Raw genomic sequence first — 13,515 nt, forward strand, 5'->3', positions numbered from 1 at the left:
AGAGTGTGCAGTAAAAGTCCTTTCCATTATTTCCCTGCTTAATGATGAAACAATTGGGACTCCGCTCCAGCAGTTACATCATTGTAAATGCTGATATAGTGAGTCTAAATTCGAAGTGAGTGTCGGCAGCTGCAGTAGAAAGTGCTGTGCTCTTTATAAGAAACAGTGAAAATGAATTACGACTCAACGCCTACAAGTTAGAAAGTGACAGGGGTTCCCCGGTCCAGGCAAATACGTAAGATGTTTTTTTTTTGTATGTACTGCTGCGATTGATCCATTTGATGACATTCTCATTCATAAAAGGGCTTTGATTTATGAGTTTGGGAAGAATTACCTCCAGAGCCGTTCCTGTCACTGCTTACGCAAAAGTCCAACGTGCTTTCAAATGGCAACACAAACACATAGTGCACCGCGGCTAATATTGAAAGTTTCTGTCGAACCGGTATAAGTGTTACAACAAGTTGTTCGGGGAAAGAGCAGAGACGATGTTACAGGAGGATTAAAACACACAAAAAAAAGAATTGCCGTCTAAAACTTCTGGTGCACAATAAGGCTGCATTCCTACAGCTGTTATTTCATTTACACAAATGCAATTGCAATAACAAAAGCAGAATACGCCTTGTATTTATAAAATGTGGGCCAAGATTTAAGATCATGTTTTCTGAAGGCTTTTTCAAAAAAGAGGATAGTAACAAATGAAACATTTGTGCTGAATGGATTCTTTTTAAAGCGCCGCGCCAGGCGCTCGCTCAGGGCTTACTTTTTTCTTTAAAAAAAATAGTTGTGCCTTCACTTGAATCAAATTGGTTTTTGATGTTAAATCTCTAATGTACGATTTATTAGCAAAATAATAAACTATTTGGCAATGCCGGAATTCCTTAGGGCCGGTTGATTTTCTTTTAAAAAAAAAACGGGTTTAACCGTGCTTGATGCAGTGAAATATATGGAAACCTATAGTGCTGATGATGACTGGCAGCAAGAGAGATAAGGAATAAAGGAATCAGCGTTAAAGATTAGATACTGGCATCAGGAAATAGAGAGGTTTGTTTAATAACAAGTACACATGGACATGAATACTCCTAAACTTTTCCCCTTCTTTTCTAGATTTTCTGAGTGACGGCAGATGTATCCTTGGGGTGTGAACTTAAGAAGATATTTCGACGAAATATTATTCATTCCTATAAATAGCAGTCGTTTTGCCTTTGTTCAGATCGTTCAAAGGAATTGTTAATATTAAAATGTAGCGCCATATATTTTGTGCAATTCAATAAAGGCAATATAATTACATTTTGCTGCTGTCTGGCTCTTTCCAAACAGTTTTGGTCAAAGTTTTTAAACCCCAGCTTTATTGTTGTTTCTGTGAAGTCATACATTAAAGATCCCAGAATGTTATATTCTTCTCCTTCGTCTTCAATAAATACTGTTATGAAAAAGTAAAGAACGAGACTGACCAGACTGCTCAATTTTATTAATGCATTTATGTCAAAAAATGAAAGGTATTTATTAAGTGAAAATAGTCCTGAGAGAGAAAATGCTTCAGGATGGCTACCTGTAGCGTATAATATTTTGTTCTATCAAATTATTTATGACAGTGTACCTTAAAATAATACAAAAGTAAAAGTAGAGATCGGACGATTCCTATGCAATAATTTTCATGAGGGACCCACATATTTCTGGATGACGGGTTAAGAACACGGGGCATTAGTCCAAAGACAATAACTAACTTTTTCTAATTATAGATGGTCCTCGAACACATTCAATTTAATTAAAAGAAAACAAAAATACTGACCATTTGAAATGAACTGAAGGAAAGAAAACGAATTTAAAAGAAGGCATATTCTGCTCACACCGACTTTTCAGTTAGTAGTTCAAATGCTGCAAATCGATTGTGGTTAAAGTATCCGTAAAAAAGTCAAAACTGTCAGCAGAAAGATCCACAGGGCTGTCGAGGGACCCTGGCAAACTGGGCGATACTCCATCTGAAAGCTGTAAGCAGGATTCTGTGGAAAATACGTTAAAATCCTGTAAGGAAGGGACATCAAGGGCCTCTGGACTGTTATTGTTCAAGCCAGCTGCACAGTTCTGGGCCATTGTTGACAGGCAGTTTTGAACAGTGGGTGACTGCTGATGAAAATGTTTTAGATTTTTCTCATTGCTGGGCAAAGGCGAAACTGGGAAACTTTGGGATTCTCCATTGTGTAAATTCTGTGCCTGCTGTTGAGTCAGTGCATTCGTTTGATAACTATAGCCTTCCCTGTCCAAGAGAGCGCCTGTAACATTATTGATGCCTTGCTCAAAGAGTGACTTCTCTTCGTCATCTTCAGGCTGCCCACTATCCTCCAAATTCTTAAGTTTACCATCTCCGTTTTGGTTTTCTTTGCACTGAGTCTGTCTTTTGTGCTTCATTCGTCTGTTTTGAAACCAAACTTTCACTTGTCTTTCAGTCAAATCAAGCAAAGCTGCAATCTCCACCCGCCTGGGTCGACACAGATACTTGTTGAAGTGAAATTCTTTTTCCAGCTCCAAAAGCTGTGTGTTTGTATAAGCTGTCCTTAACCTCCGCGATCCCCCACCTGTATTATCCGGAATTTCATGAGTTTCTACAAATAAATAGAAATGAAAAGCAACAATAAAAGAGTTTGTAGTCACTTGAACCAAAATTATATAAAATATAGACCATCCACTGCAACAAAATGGCCGCCTGAATGCAGTAAACCCATTGTTTCAATGTCTGCGGCTGTGGCGCCTGCCACTTGCTAAAATGTTAAAGATGTTGTAACATACACGTGCACCAAAGCCCGATCTTGCAGTAAAGTTTACAACAGCCTTTCCACATTTGGTGATCTCTGCATCAGCTGCTTTACCATGAAAGTGCACTCATCTATCACTCTTCATTACTGTCAAATATCAAAACTCTAGGATGGGGAGAGCACAGAAGGTCATTTTCTGACTAGCTCGGCAAATAAATCATCCTCCATTAAATAAGTTGGCAAAAGTGCTTCGATCTCTTAATTATTAACTAGCAACCAAAATAAAACTGATTAAACGATTCATGCAAATAAGCGAGACTAAGTTAAGACAATAATTAGAAGCGAAACGTCTTTGAGCTGACCTTTCTGGGAAAGGCAGGATGCTGCGGGTCCAGAAGAAGCAGGCAGGTGATTCTTCTTGGAGTTTTTTTTCTCTTTCATCCAGGGGTATTCCGGAGGTAGAGTCGCGGCTGGTAAAGGGCTTGTGCCATTTGGGCTCTGTTTTGGCCGGCTTTGGCGAGGGTGACTGCTGGGATTCAGGCTGGGGATGGTTTGCTCAAAAGGAGGAGGAATCACTGTCGAGTGTGAAAGCGTCGAGTTCTTGATTGATGAACTTTGAAATGTATCACCGACAGGGGGAAAAGATGTCAGGCACTCAGCAAGCGACGGCTGACTATTGATAAAACCAATTTCTCGTTCAAATTCGTAATTCATTGCCGTCTCCACAGAACGTAGGGGAGAAAGTTAGGTGTTAGTTATTTTTTGGCCCGTTAAAAAAAATAAATATCGCTGCTGGTTTTTTTTTCTAATTCACTGATTACAGCCGTATGGGGACCGTGCTACTATTAAACTATTGAATTCATGGAGACAAGGTTGAAATTGGACCGAATTCGCTGTCACATGATTGCGTCTGCCCAATGACAATTTGGGGTTTAATCAAAAGAAGGCACTGTCTATGTGATTGATCCAAAAAGTCGGAGAGAAACGCCTCATTCAAGGCCAGCAGTGTTTTGATTTCCACTTTTTGATCCATCTTCCCATAATAAATGTGAAAAAGATTTTTATTTTGAAGCTCGTGGAAATCAGTTTATTCAGCCTTGCCACTTTCTTTCTCTCTCCCTCCCTTGTCTCCTGCACACTTGCTGGCTCCTCTTTCTCTGTGTATTACCGACTGTCACGAAGACGACTTACACCTCACAAATCATCTTGCACCTAAATCTGACGCCTAGAGTCATTAACAAAGTAATCCATTAATCTTCAAAGTTTTGACACTGGACCCCAGAACCCAGCCACATAAGAAGTTACACAGACGAAGCTACAGCCATTTGCTTCATGTTTTCGTTGGGAGTTCGGTCCCCCTATTATTATATTTGTACAGTACCGGACACTCTTTGATTATTGTGCTGTATGAAGGCAATAATTCAAGCAGGAGGTCGAATATGGCGGTGATTCTGGATACTACGTTATATTATTTTATACTCGTTTGTTTAAACCAACGAAAAACGTAAAAGGCGTTTCACTGAAGGTATTGTATTCTCTTGTGTTTTGTGAAATTTGTAACATCTAAAGATTAACTGCGGGTAATAATAGATTACTGTGTTAAACACACATATACGCACATGCATAAACATGTAAATATGCACACATTACATAAACAGTGAACATAAAACGAAACAGTTTTAACAAACGAGGGTTTGCGTGGCGTGGAATGAGAAATAAGCGGTGCGTTTGTTTTCACAAACTTGAATTTCAAATTCATTTAAAAACATTAATAGTACTTCTGTCTAAATGGTGAAGTGGTGGGGGGGGGGGAGGCGGGAGGAGGGGTTTTGATTAAAACAAACTTACGATGCACTTACATTCGTTGTGGCCATGCAACATTTACTAAATATATCCGTACTTTGAAAAGAATCTTTCACCATCACGGAATTGTAAAGTGCTGGGATTTTGTTGAACGGCTAAGATGGAAATAGTAGTGGTTTTCTAGGCCTCCGTTTTGCTTATACCGCAAACAAAGCTGTAAGGAAGTATGTGTCCTATCAATCTTGTTCGGCAAAAGATCTGACAGCTTCTGGCCCCCAAGAACACATTTAAAGCTTCTCTCTGCAATGTTGAATACCATCAGCAAGAGTGTGAGAATTCTGCTTGATACTTTAAATAGTTACCGAAAATATTTTGTTTTTCGTCATAGCATATTCAACGCTACTGAGCTATAACGCAGCATAAGGTGAGTTCAGAGAAAATGTTACAGAAACATTTAACCATTTATACCAGCTTTCCCTCTGTTCAGTTTGAACTGTAGGTTTTCACGCTAAGCTACTAATGGAACGACCTTTTGCAATAAATGGAGCTTTTGTGTGAAATGTGTGTAGGTGTTGGCGTTCTGCAGATCTTCACAGTCTTTCTGTTGCATGGGCATGTGGGCGAAAGCAAACCGCATTAGATTCAGTTTGTTAGCAACACAGAACGGAATGGGACAGAAAATAATGTATATTAAGATATTAAAAATGTTGATTTTATTAATGCCTTTGCTGCTTGGAATATTTAGGAAAAAGACACCGACCCCGCTCAGAATGCTTCAGTTCTGCGACACATATGGCTTGAAGAAAAAATATAATCGCTTTCGGGATGTATATATGCATACGAAACCGTAGTTAGATTGTTACTGTGTTGTGAGTAAATCATTCTTATGTTCTAAGAGTAATTACGTCGATTTATATTGCATTTGAAAACAAAGATTTAAAGCTGATTCGAAATTAAAAACTTCATTCCGATATGTCAGTTAAGGAAAGTAATAAATTATTGAGTAAAAATACACTTCTGTGGGATGTTTCGTTACCAGTTAATCTTTGGAAATATGGTAAACTTGTCAAATAACTTTGTAATATTTTATTATGCATCCTTTCAGATCACAACTAAGCCAGACTATTTAAAACGTTCTGTAATTAAAAGGGATTCGTTTGTGTGCACTGTACAGAAAGAAAGTTGACCCGACTGATACCACCTCACAAAATAGTTTCGTTCAATCTGAATTTGTAAAACTTGTGTTTTATGCTAGTTGATTAGTGTAAGTAGCCCATGTTCTGCTTAGGTAGCATCATTCCGATCGTCAATATGCACTTTAATTGCATCACTTTTAAAACGTTGCTCGCTGAATAAAGTCTCCTATGTATTTTGGATAGGAAGATAAATTAGACAGCATGTCCTTTGGGAAGCACTGACAGCGAGAATGCCGACAACATGGCGTCTCCTTCCTCGGCTCTCAGGCTCTGCCACATGGAAATTAATTTTATTTTTTAAATTGAGCAATAAGCGTAAGTTTTCTTCTTCCTGTTGTTTGGATGGATATTATTTGCCATGTGGTAATGGATTCTCTAAGGCTGTGTACATATTTATATATTTGATATTTTATATGATACATTAATTATCATCTATGCCATCTAGTCTCAAAATATTATTTTTGAAATCAACAACCTGGATAAGGGAGATTGTCTTACAAATGGAATGGTACATCATCACCATAAGTTCACTTTGGAGTTTTATTCGTTGATGCTGTAAATAGGTACTGGAACTTCATTGAAAAGGATTTGCTCATTGGAATGAAAAGGAATATTTATAAATGCTGAATTGTTTAACATTTTAAATATCGTGTCTTATACTTTCAACAGAACTGTTAATTAGTGAAAGCAAATGTGGAAGTGTACATTTTATATGGAATGGGACATTATAAAATAAATAAGGGACACGCTATCAAAAATTTTTAAAATACGTTTCTTTCGTACCTTATTTCACATGTTAAATGTTAAGCGGTAAGTATGCCCAATGATGTTGCATTTTAGAAAATTCAGCCCAAGTAGTCCTTATTTTTTAGAATCGTGGTACATTTGGAATTAGTATATTCAACAACTAGAATTGTAAAAATGTTTTCCAGTAGTATTTCTTAATCAGACATTAACTTAAAATTAATAATAACAAGCATTTCTGAATCCTGACGCTTTCTCCTCTTCTCTCTCTCTCTGAATGTACAGGATTTTTTGGGAAAACGGACCGGAAACCGGCGACAAATAGTAATGTTTCTCGGCTGGCGAAATATTGTTTACCCAATGCAATATCTGTATATTTTACGTGTACCTTATGCCTCTTGATCAAACAAAGCATTATTAATAATTAAAAAATTAAGCCCGTAATGCCTTCTTGTAAATCTTTTCATTCCTTGCATGGGGGAGAATCTGAATCCTTTTCTCGTCGGCCTCAACCAATGCAGCATTGGAGACAGATGCAAGCCACATGATAATGGATGATGTTACAATGTGGGGGTTGAAGCACTTGGTTGTAGCCACACAACACAAAGGAAATCTGATTACTGGGCTGGGTGCTTTCCTGTGCATTACTGAACGAGTTTACATGTTCGCAAACATTTTAGAAGAAAAACAATGTATATAATTCATCGAAATTAACATTACAAGCAACACAGTATTGCTGACAAAAAAAATTTATTCGTCTGAACTAGCTGTTCAACGGATATCTCATTTGCAGCATGGAATGCATATCTAAAACAAAACTGTGGCAATTTTGTGTTCCATTTTAAGAATACTACAGTTACAGACTAAGTCCCTTTTCTTGGCGTTATTCCCACGATTGACCAAATTGCGTTTTTCATGAATACATTACTAACAGAAAACTACTTTTCTGTGTATTTTACAGGAATTAAAAAAAACATATATTTACCATGACTTAAAACACAAGGCTGAACAGAACCAAGTAAATAGTCAATGTACAGTTCTCTTTATAAATATGGGTCGATGGGGATAAATAATATTTAAACACTTAGAATATTCTCCTTTGCAAGAGCAAATAAATAAATTTGAATGTTCACCAGCATACACACATACTGAAAGATGGACAAGAACTCTTATTTGCCCAGGGAGACCCTGTACAAGCGCTTTGATCTTGTTTAACCATTCAATGTAAAGAAGTGCAATATAAACCATTTTACTGTTCCTCGCAAGGAAAAATAAAGCACGAACAAATTCACGTTTAAGTATTTTTTTTAGAAAATTTGTTCATATACCCTGTTCCATAGAGTAGAAGATTATATATGCAAAGTTCTGTAAGCCTTAGTACTTCACTTCTACTACTGAATGTTAAGGCTGGAGTCCGGAAAGAACAACCACTAACCAGAGACAGAGCAATGCAAGCAATGATTGGTTGTCAATAGGTACATTACATGTAAACTATAAGGGTTGATAATAAATCAAAAAAGGCAAGGGGAAAAGAGGGAGTGTAATCATAGATAACATGACATAAAAGCATGAGAAAGTGATAGTCCACCAGGGGCTAACTGGCCCATTACAGATGGGTCAGTTTGGGTGCTTCCTGAATTCTTCCCTGAGACGGATGGTGCGAAGAAAGGTCTGTGTACGTGGGATGTGGGTCGCAAGGTCCATGGTGATGGTTGCTTGTCATTGGCCCTGCGCTGTTGTAGTCCATGTTTCCAGAGGGAGGATGACCGAGGTGGGTTAGGCTGAAAAGGGAAGGCCCAGAGCTCGGCATGGATTCCACAAAGTTTCCTCCAACATAGACTGGGCTACCCTGTAAATGAGGAGTCCCATAGCCGCCATTGCCTTGAAGAGGATGCGTGTCATACTCAGGCGTCACAGCTGCCGTCCCAGCATACCTCTTCTGTGGAGGTGGGCAACTGTTGAGGGGCCCGGGATAAGACGTAGGGATAGCATAGGCATTTTGATGAGGTTTGCTGAAGGACGTAGGTGAGTGGGGGTCGTATGGAGCACTGGTTGTCAAGGAATGCATGGAGTTTACATATCCTCCTGCAGCTGATGGTGGAATGGGGCTCCTGCATGGAGACTGTCCGCCAGAGGAAGTTAGCATGCCTTTCGCTTTCTGATCCTTTTTGTATTTCATTCTACGATTTTGGAACCAGATTTTAATCTGTCTTTCAGTGAGGTTTAAGAGGTTGGCCATTTCGACCCTCCGGGGCCTGCAAAGGTAGCGATTAAAGTGAAACTCCTTCTCCAGTTCCACCAGCTGAGCACTGGTGTATGCTGTGCGTGCCCTCTTGGAGGCTGGGCCTGGCGGACTCTTCTCACCAGCAGAACTTTCAACTGCAAAGAAAGAAAACAATGATTACATCCAGTCATGGGGCATTATGGATGTTGAAAATACAGCAAATATATCTCTACATATAAAATGTCACTTATTTTAATATATTCTTAGTAAGTTCTGTCAACATCTAATCCCCATTACTAAAATCTTAATGGCTCATTCTCGATCTTCAAGAACATGCACAATCTTTACTCTTAGTAGAAATGATATAATCATGTGCAAACCATCACCAATTCCAATCAAGGTGTTATGTTTTGAACAGGTAATGCCAAAACACTGTGCTAATTTAACCCATGATGCAATCAGTAAAGCAGCCTTCTAAAAAGCCCACTGTGCGCCAAACCCATCGAATTACCAATGTATATACATATCGAATTATAATCTTAGGTAGTACATCGAAATGAAAACAGGCTTTATGTTACCTGACTCACTTTACATGCCAACACAAACAACTACGTAGTGTCCTTCCCCCATTCCAAAGAATACACTTGCTTATGCCACAATATTATCAAACATGATAAGAAAGATCATTTGAAAGCGATGGTGTGATAGCTAAGAAAACATTTGACTGGTGATATTTTATTACATGTTAAATACAAGTAATGATGAATCAAACCCACTCACTGTAAGTCTGAAATAAACACAGAAAATGTTGGAAACATTCATCAAGCATCTGTGGAGAGAAAAACAGGGCTAACATTTCAGGTCGATGACCTTTTATCAGAGCTGGGAGACGGTAGAGATGTAAAAGTTTTTCAGCAAGTGAGGGAAGGGGAATGTTGGGCAAATAACTTGCTTAAAGCCTATTCACCACTAGCTTTTCCAAGTTCTGATGACAGGTCACCAATCTGACACGTTGACTCTGGTCCTCTCTCCATAGGTGCTGGTAGGCCTGCTGAGCACGTCCAGCATTTTCGCTTCCATTTTAGATTTTCGGCACCCTCAACAATTTGCTTTTACTTCATGATTTTGAGTCACGTCACCATTTGTACTTGTGACCTACATAAAATGTATTATTTATATCAAATTGATGGAAATTACTTATATACATATTCTGTCAATACAAGTCCACTTTGTATTATCTAGTTACACTTGTAGCCTACAGATGCAAATCTGATATCTAAATATCCAATCATTTAGACTAGTGCAAGCAAAACACTTGTCTGTAAATTTGATTATCACTAGTTAGTAATTTATTTATATCAATTTGAGTTTTGTGTATGTATATGTTTCCATATTTGCAGATGAGAAATAGACATTGCAAATCCAATCATAAATGCATCGGTTATTAAAACTGAAAATTTGGTCAAGAATATCAGTTCAGTCCAAAACCTGGGCCTTTTAATGTATGTTTAATATCCGTATGTAAATTACATGCACATTGCTGAATATTTAAATATTTATGTTATACGAAAAAGAATCATCTCTTTAGGTCCCTATAATTATGCACGTATACAAAAACGTTTTTAATATATAGCTGGGATAATTAACGCGAATTTGGAGTTTAGACTGGAAGAAGTGTGTACGTGTATGGAAGAGTGACGGCAGAAGGAAAGAGCGAGGGAAGGAGAGAGTGTAGAGGTGAGGCAGAGGGGGAGGGGAGAGATGGGGAAATGGGGGTGAGGAGGTGGGGGGTGGTGGTGGAGAGAGGAATAGAGAGGCTGAAATGCATTTTCCTAACTGCTTCCAGGTAATATATGTTTTAAATTGTCTAAATTTCATTCAGCAAATATTAATGCTTTTGTTTATCAACTAATGGCCTCATCACAGTTTAATAATGAGCCATACATTATTTTTAGGCCCTGGTTCCACAACTATTGAAATTGTTGTTGTTTAAATGTTATGGAGATGAGGGCAAAGCCTATGCAACTCCAGTAGCCCCATTAGCAACTTTACCGGCTGTACAAATGACATGTCGATTGATAATCAAAAGGTAAGACAGGACACTTTATACCTGAACTGGAACTGCTGGTTTTTTGCTTGGCGTTTTGGCGCGACTCTTTCATCCAGGGGAATATTTGTTTACTAATGGTGGTTTGTGAGGTAAGTGTAGGATTTTTGTTAGTGCTGGGCTGGGTCGAGTTGCTGCTGGTATTTTGGGGTGGTGAGACAGATGGTGGTGGTGGAGGAGGCGGTGGAGGGGGTGGCTGCTTCTGTTGCTGTTGCTCTGCAATAACTGGGTGATGGCTCTGTTGGCTGGCACTGGTTCGCATGCAACTTTCATTGATATCGTTGGGTTTGTGATGGGGAACAGTGCTAGCCGGTGACTGCAGAGAGCAGGCGGGCCGATGATAGTCGTTTTCCACATGGGACGAAGGCGGATATTGCAGCTGACTGGCATTGTAGTTAAAACCATTTGCTCCTTGGTATGTGTAACCACCGAAAATTGCAGAGCTGTCGTAGTATGTCGCTTTTTGCATCTCGTTGTTTCCCAATATTTATTTCGCAAACTGACAGGGTCTTGACACCCTTATAGAATAACATTGGCACCCCGTGTCACGTGACTCTCTTCTTCCAATGGCCTCTTCGGGTAGACCTGGGGTTACAAGAAACAAAACCATAATGGCGAAATGGTACAAATCCATCTTACTCTCAATAGCAACTGACATGAAAAGCCTTAAAAAGTGTGCAGCAATATTTGGTCACACAGCTTAGCCCTGGGCAACCTGAGTATAACAGCGTTTTATAACTGATTCTCAGCAGTAAATGTTCATTGTGGTTGCGCAGCAAACGACCGGTAGCTGCAGATTCCAGCTTTTTATTTTATTTTGTCTCATCGGGGAAATCCAGTGCTACATATGGGTTCATGTGAAAGATGGATTTCGGTAGGTTAAACTAGGAACAACCTTCTTCTTAGGTAGTTGGAAAGAAGGACCACTTTAGTTGTACATAAAGGCATTTTTCAAGTCAATGGTTACGGAACGTTATGGCTTTGCGTTATGTGTATCTATGTGAACTGGGCTCAATTCTAATTATTTGATTCGTTCCATCTCGGCCAAGTCGAATAAGATGACATTTAAACGATGCAGCTACAATGATGAGTTAATGATTTGTTAATAAGTGAAACCGAAAGAAACCAACGTTAGCAGCAAAACTTTCCGCAAAGAGGCACAAAAATATATGTAGGCTCGAAGTTGCGTATGGGTTTGTTTTATGTCAAATCACAACTACCAGGGTAATTGCTGCGCTGTGTGTTTAGGTATCATTTAAAAATATTTGCAGATTTTCCCGCTGGCTGGATCGAGGTGATAGCTGCATTTGTACATTCCTTTCGTGTAATAGACACCACTGATATTGCAATGAAGCCGTCTCTCTAGAACAAGGTCTCGTTTTAAAATACTGTTCTTGCCATTCTCTAGCCCGGGACGTGGAACAAGCAGTACATTAAGTGCACTGTGACTGATATCATTGCATTGAAACTAGTGTTTGTTTTGGCTCCCCAGATTTTTCCACACTGGCGGTCAGAAATGTCTTGTTTTTTTGTTGGTTCCACTTTTAACAGGTCACCATTTGGTCTGGCGTAAATTTCCAAGGGTTCCTTTTACTGTTTGAATTCTACCTGCTAAAAGCATGATGGATCGGGAAAGACCAGAAACCTGAAGAACTGGCGTTCTTCTTCATGACCACGGTGTGAACTTTTCTTCCAACCAAACGATAATAGGCTCTGTCTCTGAAACTGCTCTTAATTTGATGTATGGGGGTCACTGGGCCGGGGGAAGAGTTGGGAGCCCAGCCCACAGAAAGCGTCTGCATCATGAGAAACCGGCAGCAAACGTAGCACTACTCTATTCAAGTGGTTCACTTAATTATCATCTTCTTAAAAATTCTGCAATCCTTATATCTCATTTAAAGAGTCATTTTAATCTGCTTCTCCTGTGGAATAAATGTCAATTAAAACGACAAAATGGAATTGTTTTCGTATCGCATGTACAAAGCTCACCCTGGGCCTGCAGATCTTTAACACACACAAAAAATAATCCGGTTATTTTGTCACGGTTGTACACTTTCAGTAGGTTAAGGTATCTATGGATCTGTTGTCATGACGAGATTTGTCTTTATTTTGAGTAAGAAATATGGCCTAGGCGGGCAAACCATTATTTGCTAGGCCTTTCTTTGCTGCAGTCACACTAATACAAAGGAAAATACACTAGTAAAGCGAGCACATCCATTTTGTGGTGCTGCTGCTAGGGAAATAGATCAAGCTCCCGGTAAACAGAGCTTCCCTGCACATTTTAAATCTGAAAAATTTTAAAAAGCTTTCTTCGCGTTTTGTACATTTTTGTTGACCAATCAAATGTCCATTTCTAACCTGGTGCATTCCTCTGCTTCTGCAGAACATATTTCGCAACATCCCATTGAATATGACCTGAACTTGGGAGCTGTCTTCAAAGCTACTGTATTTTTATTAGAGCTGTAAGCGAAAGCGAAGCTGCTCAGATCAGTAAGGGAGGACAGAGTTGTGCTAAGTACAGGTTTCAAATAACATTTCTGTGTGTTTTTGAAACTGAATGCTTGAAGCAATAAAAGTGCTTTTGAAAAATAATTGTAACGTCCTGCGCTTTGAATGAATCACCTCCATTGTTGTTATTCGCAGCACTGAATGTTCCCGAAGCATTTTGTAAAGTGGAAACCATTATGTAAT

General features: G+C 39.0%; 2 protein-coding genes and 1 long non-coding RNA gene across 12 annotated transcripts in view; 1 reads left to right on the forward strand and 2 right to left on the reverse strand.

The window, feature by feature from the left end:
• Nucleotides 1-1,465: 1,465 nt before the first annotated feature.
• On the reverse strand, nt 1,466-3,897 carry hoxa2b (homeobox A2b). The gene is made up of 2 exons (XM_041183413.1): nt 3,113-3,897; nt 1,466-2,600 (listed from the first exon to the last, which is right to left on the reverse strand). Exons 1-2 carry the CDS (start codon nt 3,462-3,464, stop codon nt 1,861-1,863), a joined length of 1,092 nt encoding a protein of 363 aa, XP_041039347.1. The 5' UTR covers nt 3,465-3,897; the 3' UTR covers nt 1,466-1,860.
• On the forward strand, nt 3,819-6,937 carry LOC121275792. Its single transcript, XR_005942567.1, has 4 exons — nt 3,819-4,275; nt 4,942-4,977; nt 5,299-5,422; nt 6,779-6,937. It is a non-coding gene; the product is annotated as an uncharacterized LOC121275792 (long non-coding RNA).
• Nucleotides 6,938-7,226: 289 nt separating this feature from the next.
• LOC121275785 (homeobox protein Hox-A3) overlaps nt 7,227-13,515 on the reverse strand; it is a 32,825-nt gene continuing 26,536 nt past the window's right edge. For all 10 annotated transcript variants that reach the window (XM_041183408.1, XM_041183409.1, XM_041183404.1 and 7 more), the window contains 2 exons: nt 10,828-11,409; nt 7,227-8,872 (listed from right to left, as the gene is read on the reverse strand). In XM_041183408.1, coding sequence (XP_041039342.1) covers nt 8,100-8,872; nt 10,828-11,293 — 1,239 coding nt within the window. In that variant the 5' untranslated portion in view covers nt 11,294-11,409 and the 3' untranslated portion in view covers nt 7,227-8,099. The remainder of the gene's footprint in view (nt 8,873-10,827; nt 11,410-13,515) is intronic.

Source organism: Carcharodon carcharias, chromosome 3 (genome assembly GCF_017639515.1).
Source record: "Carcharodon carcharias isolate sCarCar2 chromosome 3, sCarCar2.pri, whole genome shotgun sequence".
In the NCBI taxonomy this organism is placed as follows: domain Eukaryota; kingdom Metazoa; phylum Chordata; class Chondrichthyes; order Lamniformes; family Lamnidae; genus Carcharodon; species Carcharodon carcharias.